General features: G+C 55.4%; 1 protein-coding gene across 1 annotated transcript; it reads left to right on the top strand.

Annotated features, from left to right (window-relative positions):
* Window positions 1-8,084: 8,084 nt before the first annotated feature.
* NEUROG3 (neurogenin 3) lies at window positions 8,085-8,627 on the top strand (the record flags this gene model as incomplete). Its single annotated transcript, XM_083866819.1, has 1 exon — window positions 8,085-8,627. One exon carries the CDS (start codon window positions 8,085-8,087, stop codon window positions 8,625-8,627), a length of 543 nt encoding a protein of 180 aa, XP_083722945.1.
* Window positions 8,628-23,021: the final 14,394 nt, after the last annotated feature.

Here is a 23,021-nt window from a genome sequence, read left to right as displayed (position 1 = left end):
TTGAAGGATTGATATTTTTTTTATTTTTATTTATTTATTTATTTATTTATTTATTTTTTAAATGGGAAGTTTTGTCCTTGATGAAGAGCTGAAAGCTGCTGTCCTGGAAAGGAGAAGAGAGGAGCTGCCTGGGATGTACACACCAGGACAAAGCCTCCTCATCCTTCTGGGCTTTGGGTACTGATTTGCTGCTCCCAGCTCCATCACAGTGCTCAGCCCTGCTTGGAGATTCCTCGTGGGTCAGCAGCCCACAAGCCTCCCTCTCTGGGATGGGAGGTTTTGCCTGAGAAGCACAAGGAGCCCCCAGCCCCATGTGAGCATTGCTTTGCCACAGCATTCCCAGGACACTCAGGGACTGCAGTGGGACCTGCAGGGCAGATCTGTTCCATCCCTCAGCTGGAGCAAAGCAGAGCAGCACCATATCCTCCAGCTTGAGGACACACTTTCCTGGGTCAAAATAAACACAGCACCCTGAGGGGTTTGGGGGGTACCAGGGAAACCCTGCTGGCTGAAGGGCAAGAGCCAAGGGGAATGGAGCCCTCTGGGGTCCCTGGAGCTACGTGCAGGCCCTGGCAAAGCTGTTGAGCTGCTGTGGAATATTGGTTCTTGGAGAAATCTGTGTGCAGGGCTTTGAAGTTTCTGTGGTTTTTTTCAAGCACAACTGGGTTTTGCTGCCTCTCCCCCTCTTTCCCAGCGGGGGTGTTGTGCTCTCTCTGGTCCCACACAGCGAGACACTCCTTTGCTGGGATGGGGAAGTGCAAATTCCCAGGGCCTCATGCTGGTTGCTGGGAAGGGTGGAGCAGAGGGGCAAACCGTGCCTGGAGCTTGGCTGGATGAGTCAGGGAACATGGTCCTCTGGAGAAATGGCCAAATCCCTGGCGGAAGGGGAGAAGATAAGGAACAGGTAAGGAACTTCTGTGTGAGCTCCCAAAGCCCTGTCCCTCCTGATCACAAGAGTACAGAGCCTGCAGGAAGTGTCCCTCAACCCAAGGCCATTGCTCAGGCAGAAGTGGCCCATCCCCTGATGGTCTCCAGCTTCCCATCGTTTGGTATCTCCTAAAATAGTGTTAGTTCTCCAGGAAAGGGAGGTGAAATATCCAAGCCTCTGAGAGCTCCATCTCTGGGCTTAGCTCACTTCCCAGCCAGCTGTCAGCTTATTTCCATATAAAGTGTTTTTATGCTGCTAAAGCACCTGATGCACTTGAGGGAATGAGGTCTCTAAGGAATGTCTTAGCCCAGTACACGTGTGTGTCACGGGATCATCCCACGGCCCCATCCCAGGAACAGGGACGGCACCAGGCTGGCTGGGATGTGCTGTGTGAGCAGTCCCCTTGCCCAGCCGTGGAAGGAGAGGTTGTGAGCAGCACCCCGCCACCCCTCATCCTGCTATCCCAACCCTGGCACCCTGTGAACGGGGCTGGATGTGGCCCTGCCACCCCCAGCCCGGTGACAGCAGCAGCGGTACGCCAGCCCCCACCCCAATTATTGTTGGGTGTCGCAAAAGACATTGAAAGGCAAGGAGGAGAGCTGTGAAGAGGGTCATTTTAGTGGCTCTTTCTCTCTTCTTTCCCCCCCCCCCCCCCGAGAAGGAAGTTAGAAAAGCAGAGCCCTCAAAGCCGCATTGAAAGGGTGACAGAGACGGGATAATGCGTAAGACTGAGGGAAGGAATCTCAGAGCACTCGCCACGGTGTTTTAATGATCTGTTAACAATTGCCCCTTTCAGGGGAGAACATATGGTAGATGGTTTGCTTTAAAAAAAAAAAAAAAAAAAGGACAAAAAAAGAAAAAAGAAATTACTTCAGAAACGTAAATGATGGTGGAAAATGGTGGGGATTGCGGTGAAGAGCAGGGGGGAGGGAGGTGTGGCCCCCGGACTGAGGGGATGTCAGATGATGAGGAGATGTCAGATAATGTGTCCCTGAGCACATGGAGGCTTTGCTGGGGCCAGAGACCCCGAAAAACGTCGGGATCCGGGATCTGCTGGGGGGAACTGGGGCTGGTTGCCTGACAATGAAGGAAAAGGATGAGAGTGCTGATAAAACCCAGGAAGCGTCTGGGACCTTTTAGGACACGGGCTGAAACATCCACCCCCAGGTTGTGGTCAAGCCCAGCTGCGCGGGCAGGGCTGGTGCTGCTCCCCTCCCTGCAGCTGGGGCAGATGGTGACAATGCTCTGGCTGCGCGCAGGTGGCCAGCGCTTCGAGGTTCCCCTGCTGTTACCTGCCTTGAGATCATTGCCTTCCTCCCACTGCAACCTGCTGACATGAGTTTAAGTTGTGGCTCACCAAAATCACACACACAGGGTGGTGGTAACTTGTCTTGCAGAGCTGAGCTGCAGCTAAACTACTGGATTACAACTGCAGTTTGTGTGAAAAGACCTTTTTTTATTTTTTTTTAATTGTTGCAAATATATAATTTTTTTTTTTTTTTAAATTGCGATACAGGAGTCAGGCTGGGTGCTCAGCTTACAGATGTCCTGGTATGAGCCAGCAGGAGGGGCTGTGCTGCTTGTGGGCTCCTCAGGTTCGTTATGCACCTGGACTTGTGGAAGCAGATGGTCCCATCTGGATATAAAATCGTCTCCTACTCAGCACTGCAGTAGTGCGGGACAGGAGAAGGCTCCAATTCAAAGGTTAGGAGATTGGCAGATGGAACCCAGTGCTGGATGAAGGGTTGGGAGAGGGGAACAGGCATGGGGTGTGTGCAGATGGGCAGGAATGGCTGGGGAAAGCTGCCATGGGGCACCATCCCTGCCTGGCAGGGACACCAGTGCAGGATGTACCAGAAGAGGGGAGTAAAGATGAGGGGAAGGGAACAAGGGAATGTCAAAACTACAGTAGAGGAAGGAGTGATGCTTCCTGAGCCTGAAAGGAAGGAGAAGATGGGAAGAGACTGGGCTGGCACATGGCTGGTCAGGGAGGTTGTGGGGCCATGCACCGGGAGTGTTGATGCTGCTGGGATTGGTGTGGGGGCTACAAGTGCATTAAACCCTGTGGGCCAGTCACCACAGCACTGTAGGGTGCAGGATGTGGATGGCACAGCTGAGAATGGCGATAGGGGGATTGTGAACCAGTTACCAGCAAGTGTGTGAGGCCAGTGGGAAAATATCCACAGCCCAAGTTTGAGTCGCATCCCTCCTGGCAGCCAGAGTTTGGCTTGAGCAGGGACCCCTGAACCACACTGGGCACATCTCTCTGTGGTGGCAGTCACCTGGCACCAAATTCAGTTGGCAAAGAAAGGGTTAAAGACTCTCCCATGTCACTGTCTCACGTTAAGGGCTTTGATGAAGATCTGTAGGGAGTGAGTGATGGGTGAGTCTATCAGGGCACCTCTGCCTTTTTTTCCAGATTGGACAGAGTATTTCCTTCCTAAGTCCTGGTTTTTAGCAACTTTCTTTGCTTCTCAAAAGCCAGCTCTGGTGGATTCTGGAGTGTTCAAAATCTGACCAGTGGAACCTCTAAATCAAGAGAGGAAAGGACATCTTTAATTATTTTTGGAGGCCATTAAGGACTATCTGTCTGTTTGATAGGCAGCTGGGGAGTGAGGAGTTACAGAGAGGCCAAATGACCGGTTTGCTGTGCTTCTGACCCCATCATGCATCCAAATGCCAGAAGTTGTATTTTTACCTCATAGGAATGAAGGGCTGGTCAGGAAGGTGCAGTCTGAGCTCAGCATATCCATGGTCTGTAATCATTCACGGATGGCCAAAAGAGAGTTGATGCAAACCAATACTGAAGCCTCAAGTCTGTGTTTCCCAGCTGGTGGCTGGTAAATTGACCACTGCCAGCTGGTGAAGTCTGAGTGCTGCTGGATTCTGCCAGAGCTCACCAGAAACTTGGTGTAGAGTTTAAAGAACTTGGAAAACTTAAGTGAAGGAGATGTGTAATCCACTCTGTCTGCCCAGGGTGGAGGAGAAACCCTTTTTTCTGGCAGGTGAGACAGGCTGGGGGAAGGAGCCACTTGCCACAAATGGGGAGGGGAGCAAGCCTGGCAGAGCTGGGAATGACAGGAGGAGACTGGCTCCCAGGGAACTGAGGACCATCCTTCTCTGCCTGGGTAGATGCTTGGATGGTTGAATAAATACTTTAACAGGTTCCACAAGACCCACCTGTAGGCATCACACATCACTACCCAACTGACCCTTTTGTACTTGGCATTTGTTCCCTGCCTTTCATCTCCATAGTATTTCTTTTCCTTTCCTCTCTTCTATCCAGAGATGATCCAGGTTTTTTTCTGTGCTAAAGACTGTTGCGTTCTGATCCAGAATGTCTCAGAACAGCTGTCTGCTCTTGCAGCCTTGTGAAGCCACCTTCTGTCTGGCTGTTTTGAGGGCACACAAGCATGGAGAGAGGTTTATTACAGAGTGAGATTGCACACTGAAAACTCTTGAGCTTCCATTCAAGGCTTCTCCTCTTCTGGTGAAGTGACAGCGTCCCTTATCCCAGGGCTTATTTCTCCTTGTATGGAATCATAGAATCGTAGAATTATTTGTATGGAAGGAATATTAAAGATCATTTAGCTCCACTCCCCACTGCCATGGACAGGGATGCCACCCACTATGCCAGGTTGCTCCAAGCCCTGTCCAACCTGGCTTTGAACCCTTCCAGGGATCCAGGGGCAGCCCCAGCTTCTCTGGGAACCCTGTGCCAAGGCCTCCCCACCCTCACAGTGAAGAATTCTTTCCCAATATCCCATCTAACACTGCCCTTTGTCAGTGTGAAGTCGTTCCCCTTCGTCCTGTCACTCCATGCCCTTGTCCCAGGTCCCTTTCCAGTTCTCTTGGAGCCCCTTAGGGCACTGGAAGGGGCTCTAAGGTCTCCCTAGATCCTCCCTTTCTCCAGGCTGAACACCCCCAGGTCTCTCAGGTTGTTTCATAGCAGAGGTTCTCTCAGCCCCTGGAGCATTTTCGTGGCCCCAAGGGACATTTTGATGCATGATAACAGCTGCTGAGGACTAGTCCTTCCAGCCCTCGGCTGCCCATTAAACAGACAGACCGTACTCTGTTGTGTCCGAGTCAGCGCTCGGCAGGTACTGAACGAGTTCCTGAGGCGGCTCCTTCCCTCCCGCCGGGCATTCCTGGCCCCTGCCCGTGGCCGATTCCCTCCCCGGGGCCGCGCCGCTGCGCCCGCCCGTGCGCTCCGTCGGGCGGCTCCGGGGGTCGCGCTCCAGCAGCCGGGGCTCGCCTTTCCTCTCCAGCCTGTTTTTTATACATATATATATATTTCTTTTTTGCGTCCCTTCTTCTCCCACTCCTGTAGGAAAAGGAGGGAGGGGGGGAGGAAGGGAGAAATATTGTTTGAATTCACAAAGGGGTGCATCTGGTGCACCTTGCGACTGGCATCTGTGCTCCTTGTGTCCCGAGCAGCGCGCTCGCACCGGGGCGAGGGGCAGGAGGGGCCGGCGTGCATCTGTTGGGCGCCACAATAAAGTCACAAAACAGCGGCGCGGGCCCGGCCCCGCCGCGCTGCCCTCTCAAAGGGGGACGCGGGGCTGCGGCTCCCAGGTATTATGCGCCGGGTAGGTAGGGCCGGGGCAGCAGCTGCTCCGCCGACCCGCCCGACATATGGCAGCGCAAATCACGGTACCTCCTGAGCAGCCCGGCCGGAGGGAGCGAGGCAAGGACGGGGCGGCCCCCGGGGCAGGTGCCTGCGCCGTGCGCCCGCCGCTGCCGCCGCCGCATCGCCGGCTCCGCCGGAGCGCATCGGTGGCCCCGGGGTGGGTGGCGGGCGCGGAGCGGCCGGCGGCCCCCGGCCCCTGGGGTCACCCCCAGCATCGAGAGCGGGCCCGGCCTTATCTGCCCTCCCCTCTCCCGAGCAAACAGCCCCCGGCGGGCGGACGGACGGGCTGCGGCCGAGCCCCGGCTCGCCAAACGTTCCCGACGCCTGGCAGGCGAGGGATGCGCCGGGGCCGCTCTGGTTACCATATGTTTTCAATAAAATAAGACAAATAGGGCCGGGAGATAGGGATTGCAGTAAAGCTGTTATAAAGCAGCATAAACCAGGCCAATGTAAACGGCAGCAGGGCCCCTCCTGGAAGGGCCGTTGGGTGCCAGCTCCGCACCGGGCGGCCCGGCCAGGTGTGAGCGGGAGCCCGCAGCGGTGCCCCCGCAGGTTTTTATCACGTTCGTGGTAATATGGTGCTTGTTATGCTAACTATGAGTAAACATCCCCGGCCGGGCTTTGTGGCGACGGGAGGGAGTTATCGGAAAGTGGCAGTGGGAAGGTGATTTAACAATAAAGTTGTCTTGTTTGCCAGCAGGTGATGTCTGCCCCCAGCCCTATGATTAATGCTTCCCAAAGTACTCCACTTTACAATCTCTTGTAATTATTTATTAAACGAAATCTATTTATTATTATTTTAGCAAACAGCGGTACCAGGTGGGGCTTTCTTTTCCTCTTCAGCTTTTGTTTGAAGGACGTTTGAAGTGGGCAGTCTGAGGCTTGGAAACTCGCTCGCCAGATTTTTTTGTCATCCAATTGCACAGGCACAAAAAAACAACCCCAACCCCGCCGGGCCCTTCCTATTCATCCTCCGCTGCCCTCCGAGCCGCCCCTCGAGAAGGGGCGCCCGAGCCGCCGCGGTGGCCGGCCCCCCTCGGCACCCTCCCCCGCCCTCCCAGCGGGGCCGTCCGCCCGCGGCACCGCGCTCCCGGACGGGCAGCGCGCACAGCCCCGCAGCGCCGCGCATCGCGCCGGCCGAGGCCGCCCCGTGGGGCCGGGTACCGGGCCGAGCAGGGAGAGCCGCCCCCCGCCCCGCCGCGGCCCAACGGGGCCGCTCCGGCCGCTCCCGGCACGGGGATCCCGGACCGGGATCCGCCGCGCCGCTTTGGTGAAGGAGAGGGGGGACTCCCGCCCCGCCAGGGCTGAGCCCTCCCGGCGGCCCTGCCCGCGCCCCCGGGGGCGTCTTGCCGTGCAGGGGGAGCCCGGCCCCACTACTCCCGGTCCCTCGCCCTCCGCCGGGAAAGATGCCCCGGGCCCGGGCCGCTCCCCGCCGCCCGCCGAAGCCGGTGCGCAAAAGTCCCCGGCTCGTTTTGCGCACCGAGCTCCGGCGGCAGCGCGGCCGCCCCCGGGCCCGGCGCGGGGCCGACGGGGCGGGGATGGCCTCGGGCCTCGGGAGGGCCCTTCCCTCGCGGGATGCAGCCTCTGTTTCCCTCGTGGGAGCAAAGTCACTGCGCGTGTGGGGGGTGGAGAACGGCGTTCTGTCCCCTCAGGTGCTGGCGCTCACCGCCCACAGCGCAGCGCCCACAAGGTCCGCCGGTCGATGCGCGGGGGGCGCGGGGATGTTACCGGCGCTGCAGGGGCTAGGAGAAGGGCGAAGGGAGGCGGCGGGGTCCCCACGATCCCCTCCGGGGTGGGAGGGAATGTGCCGGGAGTCCCCCGCAGCGCCAGAGCAGAAGGAAGTGGCTGTGCCGAGGGGAGCGGAGCCGGAATGGTGCCAGCTGCACCCTCACGTCTGGCACCGGAGGAGACACCGCCTGGCCCGACGGTGCGTCCCCGGCCACTCCGGGCCCCGGCGCTTCCCCGCGTTACGCAGCCGAGTGCTGGGAAGCCCTCTGGCACCACTGTGCCCCCGTACCCCGCCGCGACCCCCACTGGACCCGGCGGAGCCCCGGAGAGTGCTGCCGTGGTGCAGCCCCCCTGCACGGGGTCGGCGGCTCGGCCCGGGGCTCCCGTCCCGGGGAGGGCTGGCGGGCAGGGGCGAGGGTCGGGCGCGGCACGACGCGGCGTGGAAGCCGGCGGGGTCTCGCGTGGCGGAGCCGGGGCAGCGGGCGGTGCCGGGGCCGGCACGCTCCCGTCGGGCTGATAAGATAAAAGCGTGCCAAGGGGTGGGTGCGGGCGGGGGGGCGCACACGCCGCCCGGCCGGGAAATCCCCATTGTCTGCCGGCCCTATATATAGGGGCCTAACGGCAGTCGTGTGCCGGCGGCACAACCTCTCCTGCCCGCACCCGAGGGACCGCGGGGAGCGGCGCGGAGCGCGCAGCCAGAGCCGCTCCTCTGCTCCGCAGCCTCGGCCGGGCTCAGCAGACACAGCCGCGGGGGACAGGGCTCTCCCGGGCCGGCCGACGCGGGGTTGGCTTCTCAGGATGGCCCCGCAGAGCGACCGCTCGCCGGACGAAGGGCAGCCGTATTTCGGTGGCGCCGAGGACCCCTCCTCTGCGGCTGGCGGGGGCTCCGCGGGAAGCCGGGGCCCCTCTCCGGCCCGCAGCGCCCTGGCCCCGCGGGACACGGCGGCCCGCAGGAAGGGGAAGGCGCGGCGGGGCCGCGGCAAGGCGCGGAACGAGGGCTTGCTCAGCAAGCAGAAGAGGAGCCGGCGCATGAAGGCAAACGACCGGGAGAGAAACCGCATGCACCACCTCAACTCCGCCCTGGACGCGCTCCGCAGCGTCCTGCCCACCTTCCCCGACGACGCCAAGCTCACCAAGATCGAGACGCTCCGCTTCGCCCACAACTACATTTGGGCGCTCACGCAGAGCCTCCGCCTGGCCGAGCAGAACCTGCCCGAGCCCCCCGCGCCGCCGCCACCCCCCGCCACCGCCTCCCCCGGGCCCTGGGACTCGCCCTGCCCTGCGGCCCCGCCGCCCGCCGCCCTGCGCCGCGGCCCCGCCGCCTTCCACGCCTTCCTCTGAGCCCGGCCGGCCACTGTGCCCCCGCTCGTGGCCTTCAAAGAGCCGGCGGGGCGGAGCGGGGACTCCCCGCGCTGAGCGCCGGAGGGCGGCGGGAGCCTCGCTCCCCCTGCCCCGTCCCGCCCGTCCCGCTCGGCTGGAAAGAGCAGCGGGAGCGGGCGGGCAAAAACAAATCACGGTTTTGTACTCGTTAACGGTAAATTATATTAATTTGTCGCTATCGGTATTTATTGATTATATTTCGTAACAAATATGTATTTTGTATATAAGAGTATTTTTTAGCAGCGGTGGTCCAGCTGTCTGTACCCGCAGCTGTATTTTGGGTTTTCTGAAGAAAAAGAAGAGGAAAAATAAAGTGTGTCGCGGCCAGACCTGTGCGACGCCGTGTTTTTATCAATGAGGGCTCCCCGGGAGTTTTAAAATCGTGCGCACCAGGGCCGGGAAGGGCAGCGCCGGCCCCGCGGGGGCTCGCTCCGGGCCCCGGACGGTGTGCCCGGCGCGGAGTCGCTCCCCCGCGGGGGAGGAGCGGCGATGGAGAGCGGCGCAGCGAGGTCCCGCTCTTGTGCGCACGCCGGCGTGTGCCCGTCTAGGCCCACGCTCGGATTTAAAACCGGCCCCTCTCTGCAGGTGCCTTTCGCGCAGAGCTGCGGCCCGGCCCGGCCCACCGTCTCCAGGTGAGGCGTGCTCGGCCGAGGGGCTGTTTTAAGGACGTCCCTGCGGCACAGCGCTCCAGCACCCGGAGTGGCGCTGGTGCCCGGGGCAGCGTCGCCTCAGGCCGACCCCATCCTCCCCGGGGGTGGGTTTAGCTGGGGCAGGGGAGGGACAGGGGGCAAGCAGCCGGAACCCGAAGCCCTGAGCGGGGGAGGGGAGCGTCAGGCCAGCTAAAAGCGCAGGAGATGGGAAAGACGCTACCTCTCCTGCCACGGCGAGAAGAGAACCCGCATGAATTCCGTCAGCCCTTCCCGGCCCTTTCCTGTCGGGACTCAATTTGTAGCTGGTAGATTTACGGCCAGGCCGCCTCCCCGCTCCGCGCTGCCCCGGCGGGGCGGCCGCCGCTAGACAAAGCAGCCCGCGAGGCCAAAAGCCTATTGTGATGCTAATTGTTCTCAGCTGAGCCCGTTTGCCCGCGGCAAAGAGACGCTATTGAGGCAATTTGTAGAACAAAAGAAATTTGGTTACTGGAAACAAAGCTGCACGCACAAACAACTCTTTCCCCCCTCCCCGCAACAACCTCCCCTTCCCGCACCGCAGCGAGAGAGGCGAGAGCGGAACCTGACCGGGCACGGCATCCCGGGTCCTTGTCTCGCCCTTGGCCGCCCCCCGTCCCGCCGATGGTGGGGCAACCACGGGGAACTTCTTCCTTCCCCCTCGTCCCCTGCGTGCGCGCTGCTCCCGCTCCTCGGGGCGGCGGGGCGGGCTGGAGCGGGGCAGAGCTCGGCGGGCTGGAGCGCTGGGTGCCGGTGGGGGCGCGGAGCAGCCCCGGCGCCCCGTCCCGCCCCGGCGCTGCGGGCTCTGGCCATGGTGCTGAAGGCGGGCCGGGGGCACGGCGCCGCTGTCCGTCCCCTCGACGGGCTCAGTCCTCGGGGTCCGCCCGAGCCCAGACGGGGCGATGCAGAGCCTCTCCCGATGTGTCCCTCCCGGGAGTTGCTGGGGTGCTGTCCCCATTTAAGTGGGCTGTGGGGGGCATGGCCCAGTCCTGCGGGGAAAGGAGAGGCCGGCATGGCCCTGGTGTTAACCAGACACTGCACATCAGAAATCACAAGGGTTTTTTGTGGATTTCGGAGAAGCAGTGACCTCTTACTTGTGCACTTGATCTAGCCTTGGTCAATAAACTGTCCCACGCAGAGGAGTTGCGGGTGTCCCAGCCGCCTGGGAGAAGGGAGCATGGGCACCACGGTGCCAGTGTTGACAAGCAAGATGAGCAGATCTCACTTTCTCCTTGCACTTTCTGCTGCCCCCTGGGACCCGCCCATCTATGCAGAGCACCCTTCTTTGCCTATTCACAGCTTTGAGAAGAAACACCCACACTGCTGGAGAAGCACAGGCCATGGGGCAAGGCTGAGGACTCGGAAAAGGCCGTGTGTGCCTATCTCTGTGTGTACCCTTATAGTCCTGAACGTGATCTATCTGTGTCGTAGATCAGATAGGCAGAATGAAAGACCTAATAGTATTCCTGCCCCTTCCCCCCCTTTCTGGCTGAATTGTGTATTGTTTTCCTACTCTAACAGTCTGCAAAGTGCTCCAAGGCCTCTGTGTGTGGCCACGGGTGAAACACCGTCATTATTTGGGTGATAAAATCATTTAATGTTTTCCCTGCTAGTGCAGCTCCACTCTGATATCTCCCTGCAGGAGGTATCAAATTGCCCTCGCTATCTGCACGTACCGTGGGACTGAGGAGGATCCCAACACACTCACTTACCTGCAAAAGCCGCATTTTTGCAAAAAAAGGCAAAAGAGAACTCAGGGTGGACATGGGAAAGAAAAGGAGCAAGAAGAGCACGACAGATTCTACAAAAGTTCAAAGATGTCCATACTGCTGTATTTTCAGAAAGGGGTCACTATAGTGAGTTTTACTGCATTGCTTATACTTTTTTTCTGGAGACTTAAGATGCTTCTGGTCTTCCAGCCGTGGGGCTGTAGGCTGGGGGTGGGGGGGGGTAGATTTACTACCTCTAGAGAACTAGTGACTTCTTTAGGGGCTTGAATGCGTGGTGTTTTTTTTTTTTTTTTTTTTTTTTTTTTTTTTTTTTTTTTTTCTTTGCCTCCACATTATTAGGTTAATCATTGCTTGAACTGGTTGCTATGGTTTTGGCAAACCCATGGAAACTTGATAATGAAGACTGAAAGACTCCTTTTCCATTTATCTTTTCTCTATGTTTAGTGCATGATGGTCTCATTTCTCTTGATGGGGCCGTCCCAGCGCCAGTGCCCGGCTTTTATAACCAGGGCTGCTGTAATGGCCTCCGGGCTGTTTGATGTGGGGAAACAGGTGGCTGCTGGGACCGTGGCCCTCTCAGAGCCTCAGGCTTGTGCCCTCACATACTTGCAGGCGAGAGGATGAAAACCAACTTAACCCGGGCCCTGCCATGTTTGGTTCCTGAAATCCCATGCCGGGTGAACTCAACTTTCATTTTTGCAGCCAGGGGAGAATTCTCTACTACAACCTGATGTTTTCACACCCTCAATATTTAGTTTTAGATCTCCTTCTGTTTAGACAAGACAGCCTAAACATCAGTTGGACTTAATAATTTTAAAGGTCTTTTCCAACCTTAACAATTCCACAGGTCTATGATTTTTTGAATGTGTGATATTATAATTTATTACAGAAATAAGGAGGTTTTATCCCTGTTTCACTCTGAATCTTCCCTCTCCTCTGTGGCTGCTGAACTCTGGCTTTACAGGTATTCAGCAAACTCTGGCTGTGGACTCTCCTGCAAGTGTCTCACTAATGCTCTGTTCTAGTCAAGGTTAAAATGGGGGATTGAGGATAACAAACAGCTGAAAACAGAGGCTGTAAATTATTTGCATGGTTCAGAGAGGCCAGGCTCATTGTCAGGGCCAGGGCCAGGGAAACACCCAGGTCCATCCTCAGCAACAGACTCATCCCCCTCCTCCTTGCTCCTGGTCGACTCCCTTGTGTCTGAAGACTGGCAAGAAAATGAAGGTGATTCCCATAATCCCAGGCCAACTCCTTTGACCTCAGCCCTCCACTCTGTGCTCTAAATAAGGCTTTAAGGGAGTTGCTTCCTGCCCTCTCACATTGTCTGCCTCTGACACTGCAGTCAGGTTTCTCGGAGGAGGAGGCTTCAAACTGATGCCTGTCCCCTGCACGCCACTGGGAACCAGCGGGGGCTCCTGCGAGTGGAGCAGACCCTCTCACCTCTTCCAAAGAGCATGGGGGCACACCAGTGTCCCCCAGAAGTGCTCCTGTGCCGGGCCATGGCAGGATGCTCGGCTGCGGCTGCACTGTCCGCACATTTCGGTGTAGCCATGCTTGCCTGCAGAGAAAAGGCAAAGAATCGGGATTCTTTCACATGATCAGCCTTCAAAAGTCTGCCTTTCCCCCTCCTCCTCCCAGCTATAATGACAATCCAAAGAGTTCCTGATAGGGTTTTAAAAGATGCTTATTCATTCACCGTCCACCAAGCATGAAAATCCAGCTCATTTGTTCATTTGTAGCCATTCTTCAGCCAAACGACCCCACAGGGGCTGAAGCCTGTTGCCGAAAACTTGTCACTCACACTTTTAACTTCTTTTTGTTGTACTTCTCTTTATTTCATTCTTCTGGGTCCCCACCTCCGCCACCACTCCACCCTCTCCTCCGGTCACAAAGGCAAGTCTGGGAAGCTCTTTAAAGCCGCAGTGCTCCCTTTTAAAAATCAGTACAAAAAAGAGCAATGGCTGAAAGGAGATCCCAAGTTTGTGTGAGGAAGGGGGATACTCCATCCTGTCTGCACAGCATAGGTGGGGAGCTCAGGAGGGGATGTGGTGCTGGGTGCCAGTACCCCTAAGCCACCTTAAGCCTTGCCTGGGCTTCATGTGGTGCCCTCACCAAAAGAGTTGGGCTTTTCTGTGTCAAAGGAAACATACCCAGAGGGTTTAAGGGGCTTTTAATGAGAGGCCAAAGGCATCGACCAAGCAGTGATCTTCCTGAGGAGCAGACACTGACACGGCCTCTCTGCCACAGTGCCCTCTGCACTGCTCAGAGGCTTTGCGGCCCAGGGCTGATGTGAGAGCTCTGCTTTCCAACAGGACTGCTCTGCATTGCCCTTTGGGAGCTGTGGCCTTCACAGTGCATGTGAAAAGGATACATCAGTGTGCACCTCCTGTATTTTGAGCTAGGCTAAACTATGCAAACTAATCTCTGAGCAGGGGCTATGTGCTTGTGAATCCAAGTCCTTGGCTGACTAGTTGGGCTCTTCCCAGCTTAGCCTATTTAGTGATGCTCTTCTTTCCCATTGGAGGAGGTATGTGATAACACCCCCAGCATCTTTCTCCATTCCTGAACACACAGTGTCCTTTGATGGGTTTTATGGCAAAAGCTCAGTGTTGCCTCTGCTTGGGTCACTGCCTCCTTAATTATTCTCTTACCTGGAATGTCCCTAGAAAACCCGTGTCAGGCCAAGCAGGTCTGTCCCTCTGAGCTCCATACACCCCCATAGCTGTGTTTGCTGAGCCACAGGCTAGAGCAGAATTCTGGGGATGAGACCTTTGGAATCATCTCAGCTGCCCCATCATTGCTGGAGATTCTGCCTGGTCAAAGCATGGAGCTTCTCTCCCTTCTGTGTGAGGGACAAACAGAAGTTTTGTGCTTAATGGTCCCCACTGATATTTCTGAGTGCATTTAACCCTTGAAGCCAGGGGTTGTGCAGCTGCAGCCATGAAGAATCGCTGGCTTTTGTTTTCATTTCAGCCAGAGCTGTGAGGCTTTACCTCACTTTCCTGGGGCCTCAGATGTGATTTTGCCTGGATTTTGTGCAGCTCTGCCTGGAGCTGGCCCTGGCATGGGGAATCACATCTGCACCTCCAGCCCAAAGGCTGTGGATGAAATGTGGGCTGCTCGCCCAGGTTCAGCTTGTTATTTCAGATCAAAACTTCAGGGAAATTCTCTCTCCCCTCCTTCCCATCCTGTGTTCACTATGGAGCTCATTTCCTCTCTTCCTCAAGGCACCACATCCCCAGTCTACAGTACACAAATTTCAGTGGAAAAAGTTGCCACCAATATGCCCTGGCATAAAGGGTGGTTCCCTCTCCAGGGCAGGGGCAAGAGCTGAAGGGGAAAAGAGAAACCCTCTCCCTGTAATCTCCCAGGTACCAATTCATCATCCCCAGGTGCCAGGCACCAGGGCCCAAGCCCTGCTGCTCCCTCTCTGGGCAGGTTGTTTCAGGCACCGAGACCTCACGCCTGCGGGACAGGGGGAAGATTAATGGGGCAGGTGCTGGTGCCCGGAGCTGGCTCTTGCCCTGATAAGGTGGGAGCTGAGATAGCGCTGGGTCAATACTCAGCGGTGACCACCTGGAGCTGTGGCTGAGCCACCTGAGAGGCTCCAGGGAGGAGAGGGCACCGGGGGTCTTTCCCCCCACACAGCCCAGCTGTGTCATGGAGCAGACACAGCTGCTGTACCTCACCACGGCTCCTTGCGTTGCGCCGGTAGAGAGCCTCCGCTCCCGGCTGGACCCCCGGGCCTCCCCCAGCCATCTGTTCCCCCTGCCCGCTCCCACCCATCGGCTTTCTCCACACAGCTCCGCTCCTGGGGCAAAGCCAAGGTTTCAGCCTCCCCCACCGTTAATAATTCCCGAGGGATCGCAGTGTTCCCATTTATCACCCTTCCTGCAAACCCCAGCTGTTATTTATGTGCGTGTCCCCCTCGCCTTTCCCAGTGCTCTGCTATGCCCTCGCTGCATCCTGTGATGCCCCAATGTCCCCACATTTTGGCAGGGGAGGGGTTTGTATATGTGGGGGTTCCACCATCGATCCTCCCCACCTGAGGCACCAGAGCTCAGAGATAAATGGCACTGCTGGCTGCATGCATTCAAACCGTGAAAAGGCACCTGTTGCTGGAAAAACTGCAACCCAGGTTATCCTTTTGTGGTTTGAAAAAGCCTTTTGTGGTTTGAAAAAGCTGCTGTGGTAATAAACCCTGATGTGGTTCATTCTCACCTGCTCCTGGAACTTGTTTTTGCTGAACATTTGATAGTGGGTGGGTGCCATAGGAAGAGTCTGACAAATTTTATTAATATTTTCTTTGAGGAGAAACATGGTTCTGGCTGCAGGTTACTGACTCCACCCTTGGAATCTGTAGCTGGGCAATGTTCCTGCCTTGCCCAGCTCACTTTGGGGCACTTTATCTCAGTGACCTGGGAGACTGACAGACGGGACCCCAGGGGTGCAAATATCAACATTATAAATCCGTTTTTTAAAGTGCACTTGCCATCCTGCAGTATGGCCTCTGCACTATCACAAGAGGAATCTTTTGGAGCGTTTTCTTGTTTTCCCATGGTCTGTCCCTGCTCGCCTGTGGGATGCTGCCCCACGCCGGGCTGCACGGCCGATTAGGGACCCTCTTTGTCCCCTAATTGGATTTTTCTCCCCTTGTTAGCCCGCAATGAAAATGTCACGGGCTGCAGCGAGGTGCCCATTCATCTCAAATTAAATTCGGTCCCCTCTCGGGCGAGCCGCGCCGCTATTCACCCCACAGCGGGCAGCTGCCGCTCACCGGGGGATGCAAGCGGGGCCGGCCGCGGTGCCAGGGAAAAGGAAAGATGCCCATGCTTGGCCAGACACGCGGAAGATTGCGGTCTGCGCAGCCCCGGGTTGTGTCTCCAGGCGGTCCCCAGGCCTGCAGGGGGATTTGCGGGCCGTGCATGGCGGTGCCTTACCAGGAGGTGGTGCTGGGATCCTGCGCCCTTGGCTTTGGCCGGACTCGGGCCAAGACGCCGGGCTTTGGGCACGCTGCCTGTCCCAGGGAGCCACCGGCTGTGGGGGGTGGTGAGGGGTCGGGAGGGGCCCTGCTGGATCATGGCAGGACAGCAAGGAGCCCTCCAAAAGGTCCCGATGGAAAAGCAGAGAGCTGTGGTTCGGACCGGAAGGACCCTTCCCCAGGAGCAACATGCCGGGGAAGCCTCAGAGACGGACAGATCACAATTTCTGCCCCAAGAGCAGTATTTTGGGGAGGGGTTTGGTTCCCTGCTGCTCTGACATTGCCTAAATTCGCCCATGAACCCCCAAACCCCAGGGTCAGGAGAAGGGACCCCAGGCAAAGGATGCTGCAGCCAGCAGGCGTTAGAGACGGTTTCCCAGCTGAGCATTGTGAGAAGTTTCTTGCACTCCAGGTTGTGGAAGGGTGTTTCATAAACGGCAATTACAGAGCTGTCAGGCCCCTAAACGCGGCCGCAGAGGGGCAGCTCGTCTGTAAAACCCATCTCAGGTCAGGTCTTGGCCGCCAGGCGCTGGGAGCAAGAAAGCGATGTGGAGGTGATGGGAAACGGGCTCTGCCGCAGGACGAGCCGAGCACAGCCCTCGGGGCCCGCCGGGCTGAGCCCGGCTGCGTAAGGGCTACGCGATTCTCCTCGGTACCAGATGTTAAATAAGAAAGAGCAGGGCTTTTGTTGAACCACCATATGACTAGAGAAGGTGAAATTATTTGTGGCAAACAATGGTGTTGATAACTTTTTCCGTTCCTCGCTTTCCTACGAGTAAACATCTATTCTTACTTTTATAAAAGCCTCCAGCAGCCAGGATTGTTTCTGTCCTGACTGGATGCCTCCCAGCCGGGGAAAGAGCTTTCCTGTTGCCTGCCCAGACTCCTCCTCAGTGATCTGCTAAAGCCCAGAGCGCCTTTGCCTTTCCCTGAACCGCACTTGCACCCGAAAACCTCTGTGACCTAAACTTAGCAAAAAGCAGATGAAAGAGCTCTGGGGCTCCCCAGGAAGAATTAATGATCTGCAAACAGATGGATACTCACAAAATGGCTTTTTTTCCCTTGCTCTCCTCCCCTTTCTGCTGCTGACACATATATTTGGAGAGACACTTGGAAAAATGTACCCCTGGGTGTATGGTCCCCAAGAGACCTTTGGGATTTTGCAAGAGTTCACCAGTGCTCAAAGCAGGCGATGGATGGGGAGGGGGAGGAGGTGAGGGGTCCGTGGGAGCATTGGGAAGGGAAGACCTTACTCATTGATTTCCTTACTCAAATGACTTCTGCTGATGTTGTCTGGGAACTGGGATCCTCAAAATCCACCCTATGGACAAGCAAAGCCAAGCAATGTAGGTGATCTCTCTGCTGCTTTGGCTCACGGCATGGTTGCGTCACTGGCCAAGTTGCGAAGCCACAGCTCCTGCTCCAAGATATTTTTATTGCCTGGGAATCAGGCTGAGGAAGGGTGTGGCTTGTTTTGTTTTTTTTTTTTTTTTTCCTTCCCTATCTTTATTTGACCAAATCCAGGAAAACTCAGGGGATGGCTTACATTTTGGAGCAGCACAATGGGTTCTGCTTTAGCAGACAGCTCCAGACAGTTCACAGGGCCACAGAGATGCTGCTTACAGCCCTCTTTCCCTCAAATTATCATTTTTCACATGCCTGGGTGGTGTTAAAAATGAATGCATCAGGTTCCCTGGAGCAGAGGGTGGGGGAACCCTGGGGAGCCCTGGCTTCCCAGCTCCTGCAGGAAGGAGCAGTTGTTGGCTGCCTAAAACGGGCTGGTGCGTCACACCAGAGGTTTCTTGGCAGACACTGGGAGCCCCTGAATGTGCTGCAGGACAATACATCAAGAGGATGAGAAAACCCAACAATATCTCAGGAAGCAGCCCAGGACACCTCAGGGAAGAAGCCTGATTTAGACCATTTCCTTGGCCTGAAGGTCTGTGCCATGGCATGGCTATGGCTGTCCTGTCCAGACTTGTTGCTAGACTGGCTGAATGAGATGGTTTGCAACTCCCCACATGTTTCTTCATCTACTTATTTGTCAGTTACTTATTATTTCATCAAACTGCTCAATTTTTGCATTGGCAGTCTTCCCAAGCAGGCTGGTCTAGGCAGAAATAAGATCTGCTAATGGTGTGTGGAGAAATCTGGGGGAGGTGTCTGAGGGGGAAAATATGCATTTCTTACAGCACTGGCCAGTATTACCTCCTTTGGCCTGAGTTGGTGCCCTGACAATGCTTGCCACCTCTCCTTCCCCCACTCCTGGCTTTCATGTGGGAATTCCCATGAGAGGGCATCGTGTCTGCCCCCTCTGCCACTGGCACTGCTCCTTCTCTGTGCTCTTCCCCATCCTACCTCCTGCTGTCACATCCACACTGCTTGCCCTGGTTGGGCCACAGCAATGACCTGGCTTTGCTGCAGAAGTGGGGATTTGCAGAAAGCAAATTAAAACCCCAAGCAGCTGGGAGGGGAAGGGGCTGTGCTGCCTTTCCCACCACTCCCCCCGTACTTTTCACCCAGGCAAGGTCAGTTCTGTAAAACACAGATGGGGGAACCCTGTGGCTTCTTGATTACTGCTGGTGTAACCCCTCCCAGGATAATCTCAGCACTGGAAACAGAGTTTGGCAGAAGCAGGGTTAGGGAGTTGCATTTTTCCTATAGGGCATTTTGGAGTAAAGCCCTGTTTTCACCCTTGGAGCCCTGTGCTCCTCCAAGACGCCTCTGCCCTGTAGGACACCTTGGAAGGGCATCAGCCAGGTATGGACTGGCCCAGCATTTTCATATTGCTAGAAGCCAGGTATTGTTTTCCCAATTCTTTTTATATCTTTAGATATACAGACAAGATTTTTAAAGAATTTAGTTTCAAAGAAAAAAGTCTTGGCCATGAGGCTCATCTCTCCGGAGTCAAACTGCATGACCTCTGTCAGAACAACCTGATGGGTGTACTTCAACCACTAATGCACAGCAAGGTACTTTTGGTTTCATTTTTGTATCAAAATAGAAGTTAAAGAACACTTTCTCAATACTTATTACTCTTCATATGGCTTGCATGACTTTATTAACTCCAGTCAGCATTCCTAAGTAGGTTTTTTTCTTACTTTTTAGCTAAAAATCCTTTTTCACCTGGACTAAGTGGCCGTGTTCCTGCTCTGTGTGAGTCTGGGGGCTTATAAAGGCTCTGACAAGCTGGCAAGCTGGGTTTTGGGAGCAAGCAGTCCATGGCACATGGTCCCAAGCCTCTGCTAAGGGCTCCCCAACTCACCTCTGCCTTGGGTCTGTGCAGAGGAGCTTCTCTGTGTCCCCAAAAACCTGAGAAATGTTTATTGGGCAGCCAGAGCTTTTCCTGCCACACTGAGATGGGATTGAAGCTCCTTTTCCGTGGCAGGGATGTTTCTGGAGAGGCCTTGCACATTCCAGTAATTCCCCCCAATTACTTTAATTTTCCCCCTCCTCCCATTTTCTGTAACTCTGCTCTGCTCTGCCCGATGATGAAAGGTATTTTAACTCCCAAAGAAAAAACAGACCATGGAAATCAAAATCTCTTTTTAGAGCTTCTCGGAATTGGGGAGGCTGGGGGCCAATAAAATTCCCAGTTACGAAGTGCTATGGGGGCTGAAACCTCCCTGCTGGTGCCGCAGTGAGGGTAGAACAGGGAGCCATTCATCACAGAGCCCTGTCCCGTGGAAAAGCCCAGGGGCAGCCTGGTGATACATGCTGGAAAGGCAAGGAACAGGCTGGGCTTTGTCAGAGGTTGGTTGGAGGGGTCATTTTGGTGATGCTGGCATGTGCCAGACCTGGCTGGCACCAGGACTGGTGGTGGCCGGGGGAAGGTGCCAGAGCTTCCTGTGGCAGGAAGTGCAGCCAGAGCTTTCCCCATGCTCCAGGACTAGAGTCATGCCTGAGCTGAACTTCATAGGCCTGGCAGGGCAAATAAAGAGGCTTTTTGCCCTCAGGCCCTGCCCTATAGACCACAGCAGGCTCAGCCAGTGAAGGCTCTACAGAGCAAGGGTGACTTTGGACTGTGCTTTGAGGATGAAGCAAAGAAAGTCTGTGAGCACTAATCCTGCACAGGATCCAGCTATCTGGGGCGGGGCGGTGGATGTGGGATGAAGCAGGGCATGGTGAAACAGTGCAAGTGTAAGGCACAGCTTAGGGGCAGATAGATCTGTGAGGCCCCTAAGGATGAGCCCCAGCAGGGACAGGACCCCTGGGATAGTTACTAGTTGTGTCAAGCCTTAGGGGCATTAATTTCCATTAGTGACCCTGAGCAGCCTGACCTGGAGCCTCCCCACACCCATGGTCTGGCTCTGTTTAAGCCCAGTCTGGGGTCATTGCTCTTCCCCTTCCTCCAGGTGGTGTAGAAGTGTGCAAATTTGGGGAGAGAGCTGAGCTCCTCCGTGAAGGTGGGCCAGCTGCTACACTGAAGGTCTGCTACACAGGTCCCTCTACCTCCTACGCCCTGGTTGTTTTGGAGATTAACACCCCTTCCTGGATTGCTGGTACACACCTGATGGAGCAACCACTTTTTGGTAGGAAGAGGCTGAGTGGGGGAAAGTCATCATGGTGTGGGGAAGGAAAGGGTTTCAGCCAGCAGATGTGTTTTTGGGAAAGGTGAGCTGTGCCCTACATGAGGCTGGTGGTGTAGGGGTGTGAGCACGTGGGACTGTTTGGCTGGATCTTCCTCTTCCCACTCCCAGCTGTGACTGTGCAGGCAAACCCTTGTGGTGAGGACACAAGGTCCAAGCTTACAGGAGAATGGTTTTGTCTCTGCTGGCCTGGCTCAGGGAGAATGCAGTGTGGTGGGGGGAAAGTGGTTCTTTTATCCATCCCTGCCATCTGCATAAATACCCAGGAGAGATTTTCAGCTTCTTCCATTTCCAGTCTGCTCCTGTGGGTCTTTCTGATGGATGAGGAGTTCTGCTTTGGAGGCAGAATGCAGAGGTAAACTAAGGTAACATGATGATTCTTAAGTTGCTCAATTACCATGGGTTATGATATCCCACTTAATGCGGGAGATTTACAGCACATTGGTTCTTATAACTGCCTTTCCAGAGCCTACCTCATCCACCTCTGCTTCCCAAGCAAATCCATTCCCATACATGCACGGCCACACCCCAGACAGCGCATATATGGGAATGGATTTGCTTTGGAAAAATGTTTTGTGCAATTGAGAGCCCCATGGGGTATTTATTTTACTTCATTTTTAAATTTTAGGTCATGGTATCTTTTCTATAGTCTGTTTTTGGTTTTTGGGAAATTTGGCATCGGCCAGGGAACATTGCCTGGCCATACTTTGCAAGGCTGAGTGTGTCTCTCCTCGCATGGAGCTGCTTTCTACAGTGATGCTGGACAAATCTGTTGAGCAGAAGGTGGTAGAGGAGGAATTAACTTCTAAAACATACAGACGACGCATATGCAAAATATTCCTCTCTAATGCAGCACCTGGGATTTGAGCAAATGACAATAACAGAGTGGTGGGGCTGTGTGGGATGCATGGCTGGCCTGGGCTGAAGGCAACAAGGGTCCAGCCAAACACAGGCAGGGCTGAAGAGCTCCTGGCAGCCACTGAGGAAATGTTGAGAGTTTTTAAGCATTGTTATTTTTGCCACTGTGTCTCTGTTTTCCTGATGGTTCTCCCTGCCAGTGTACTCTGGGTCTGTGCTCCCCTATGGCTGAGCTGGATGTAAGGATTCCATGGGCAAAATGTTTGATTTATGGATTTTGAAAAAATTTTCTCTCTACATATTACAGTTAAAAAATATTTTTTTGGTAGCAATTGAGGAGCTGAGCAGGGACTGCTCTATGATATGCCCACTATCATCAAAGCCTGTCTGGTGAAGAGGGTTGGGCCAAAATTACCTGTTAACACATGGATATGCAAACTCCCACCCTGCAGGAGGGCTCAGCCCCTGCCACACTGGCAGCACCCACTGGGAACAGTGACTCCAGTGGCATTTGGGACCAGTGACAAGGATGGGAATCCAGGAGCTGCTCTACTGAGGGGCAGGTGCAGGGAAGAAGCACCATATGCTAAACAGCCTGGAGGAAGCTTTCAAGCCTCCGTTGTAAAAATCCCCCATCTTTCTCCCTCTATTTAATGCATCTTTGTATGGACACTAATTCCTCAAGTATCCACGCCAGGGTTGACTTTTAGTATGTTTGTCCAGGCAGGCTGCCAGCGAGCGGTTCCTACACAGCTCCCGAGCTCTGACATTTGTTAAGGCAGCAGTAAATCACAGCGGCTCTTTGGGCAAGGTTTTTCCTGACAAAACGGCCGAGACGAGCGAGCGAGAGAGAAAAGACCACGACAAAACGCAAAGGGCTTATTTACGCTGGAGAAGAGTAACTGTCCTGAATGAAGCAGATGGGGCACAATGAGGGAAAACTCTCCATCTCCATTCCCTCTGCCCCCCTTCATCTCCCTTATTCACTGTTGGGCAATAACTGAAAGGGGAAACAGTCTGAGGTTGGTACTGTCAGCTGAGGAAGGTGATGAGGAAAGCCCAGCTGGCCAGGTCAGTCAGGGAGAAACTTACTGAGATGCCAAGGCCTTGAAAGCCTCAGAGTGAGTTGGAACTTTGGTAATAGTGGGATTATAACCCTAAAATCTCTTGTCCTAAGCCCTTTTGGTTACTTTTGTCTTTTGGGGGGAGGACATGTGATATATCCCCCTCACTTGGCTGTGATTTTGAGTAAAAACATGGTTTGGAGAGGAAACAACTCAGTGTTATTGAATGGGGAGATCTTACCTCAAAACAGCCACTTCTGTGGCACCATCTCCCTCCCAGTGCAGGCTGCATCCCATTCTGGTGCTGCAGCCCTTCCTCCTATGCCTACCCCCAGTCCTGCTGCAGCATGAGTATTTATTTATCCCTGCCAGATTTCTGTCTTCCCTCTTTTTCTCGGCTTATTTATGGCTGTTGCCTTTCAGCTCCCGGCCATTGCAGCCTGAACTTGGCCATTATGTGTGGCT

Source organism: Zosterops lateralis, assembly GCF_965231275.1.
Source record: "Zosterops lateralis genome assembly, chromosome: 8".
NCBI classification, from domain to species: domain Eukaryota; kingdom Metazoa; phylum Chordata; class Aves; order Passeriformes; family Zosteropidae; genus Zosterops; species Zosterops lateralis.
Note: the sequence above shows the minus strand (reverse complement) of the source record. Positions and strands in the feature narration are given on the sequence as shown.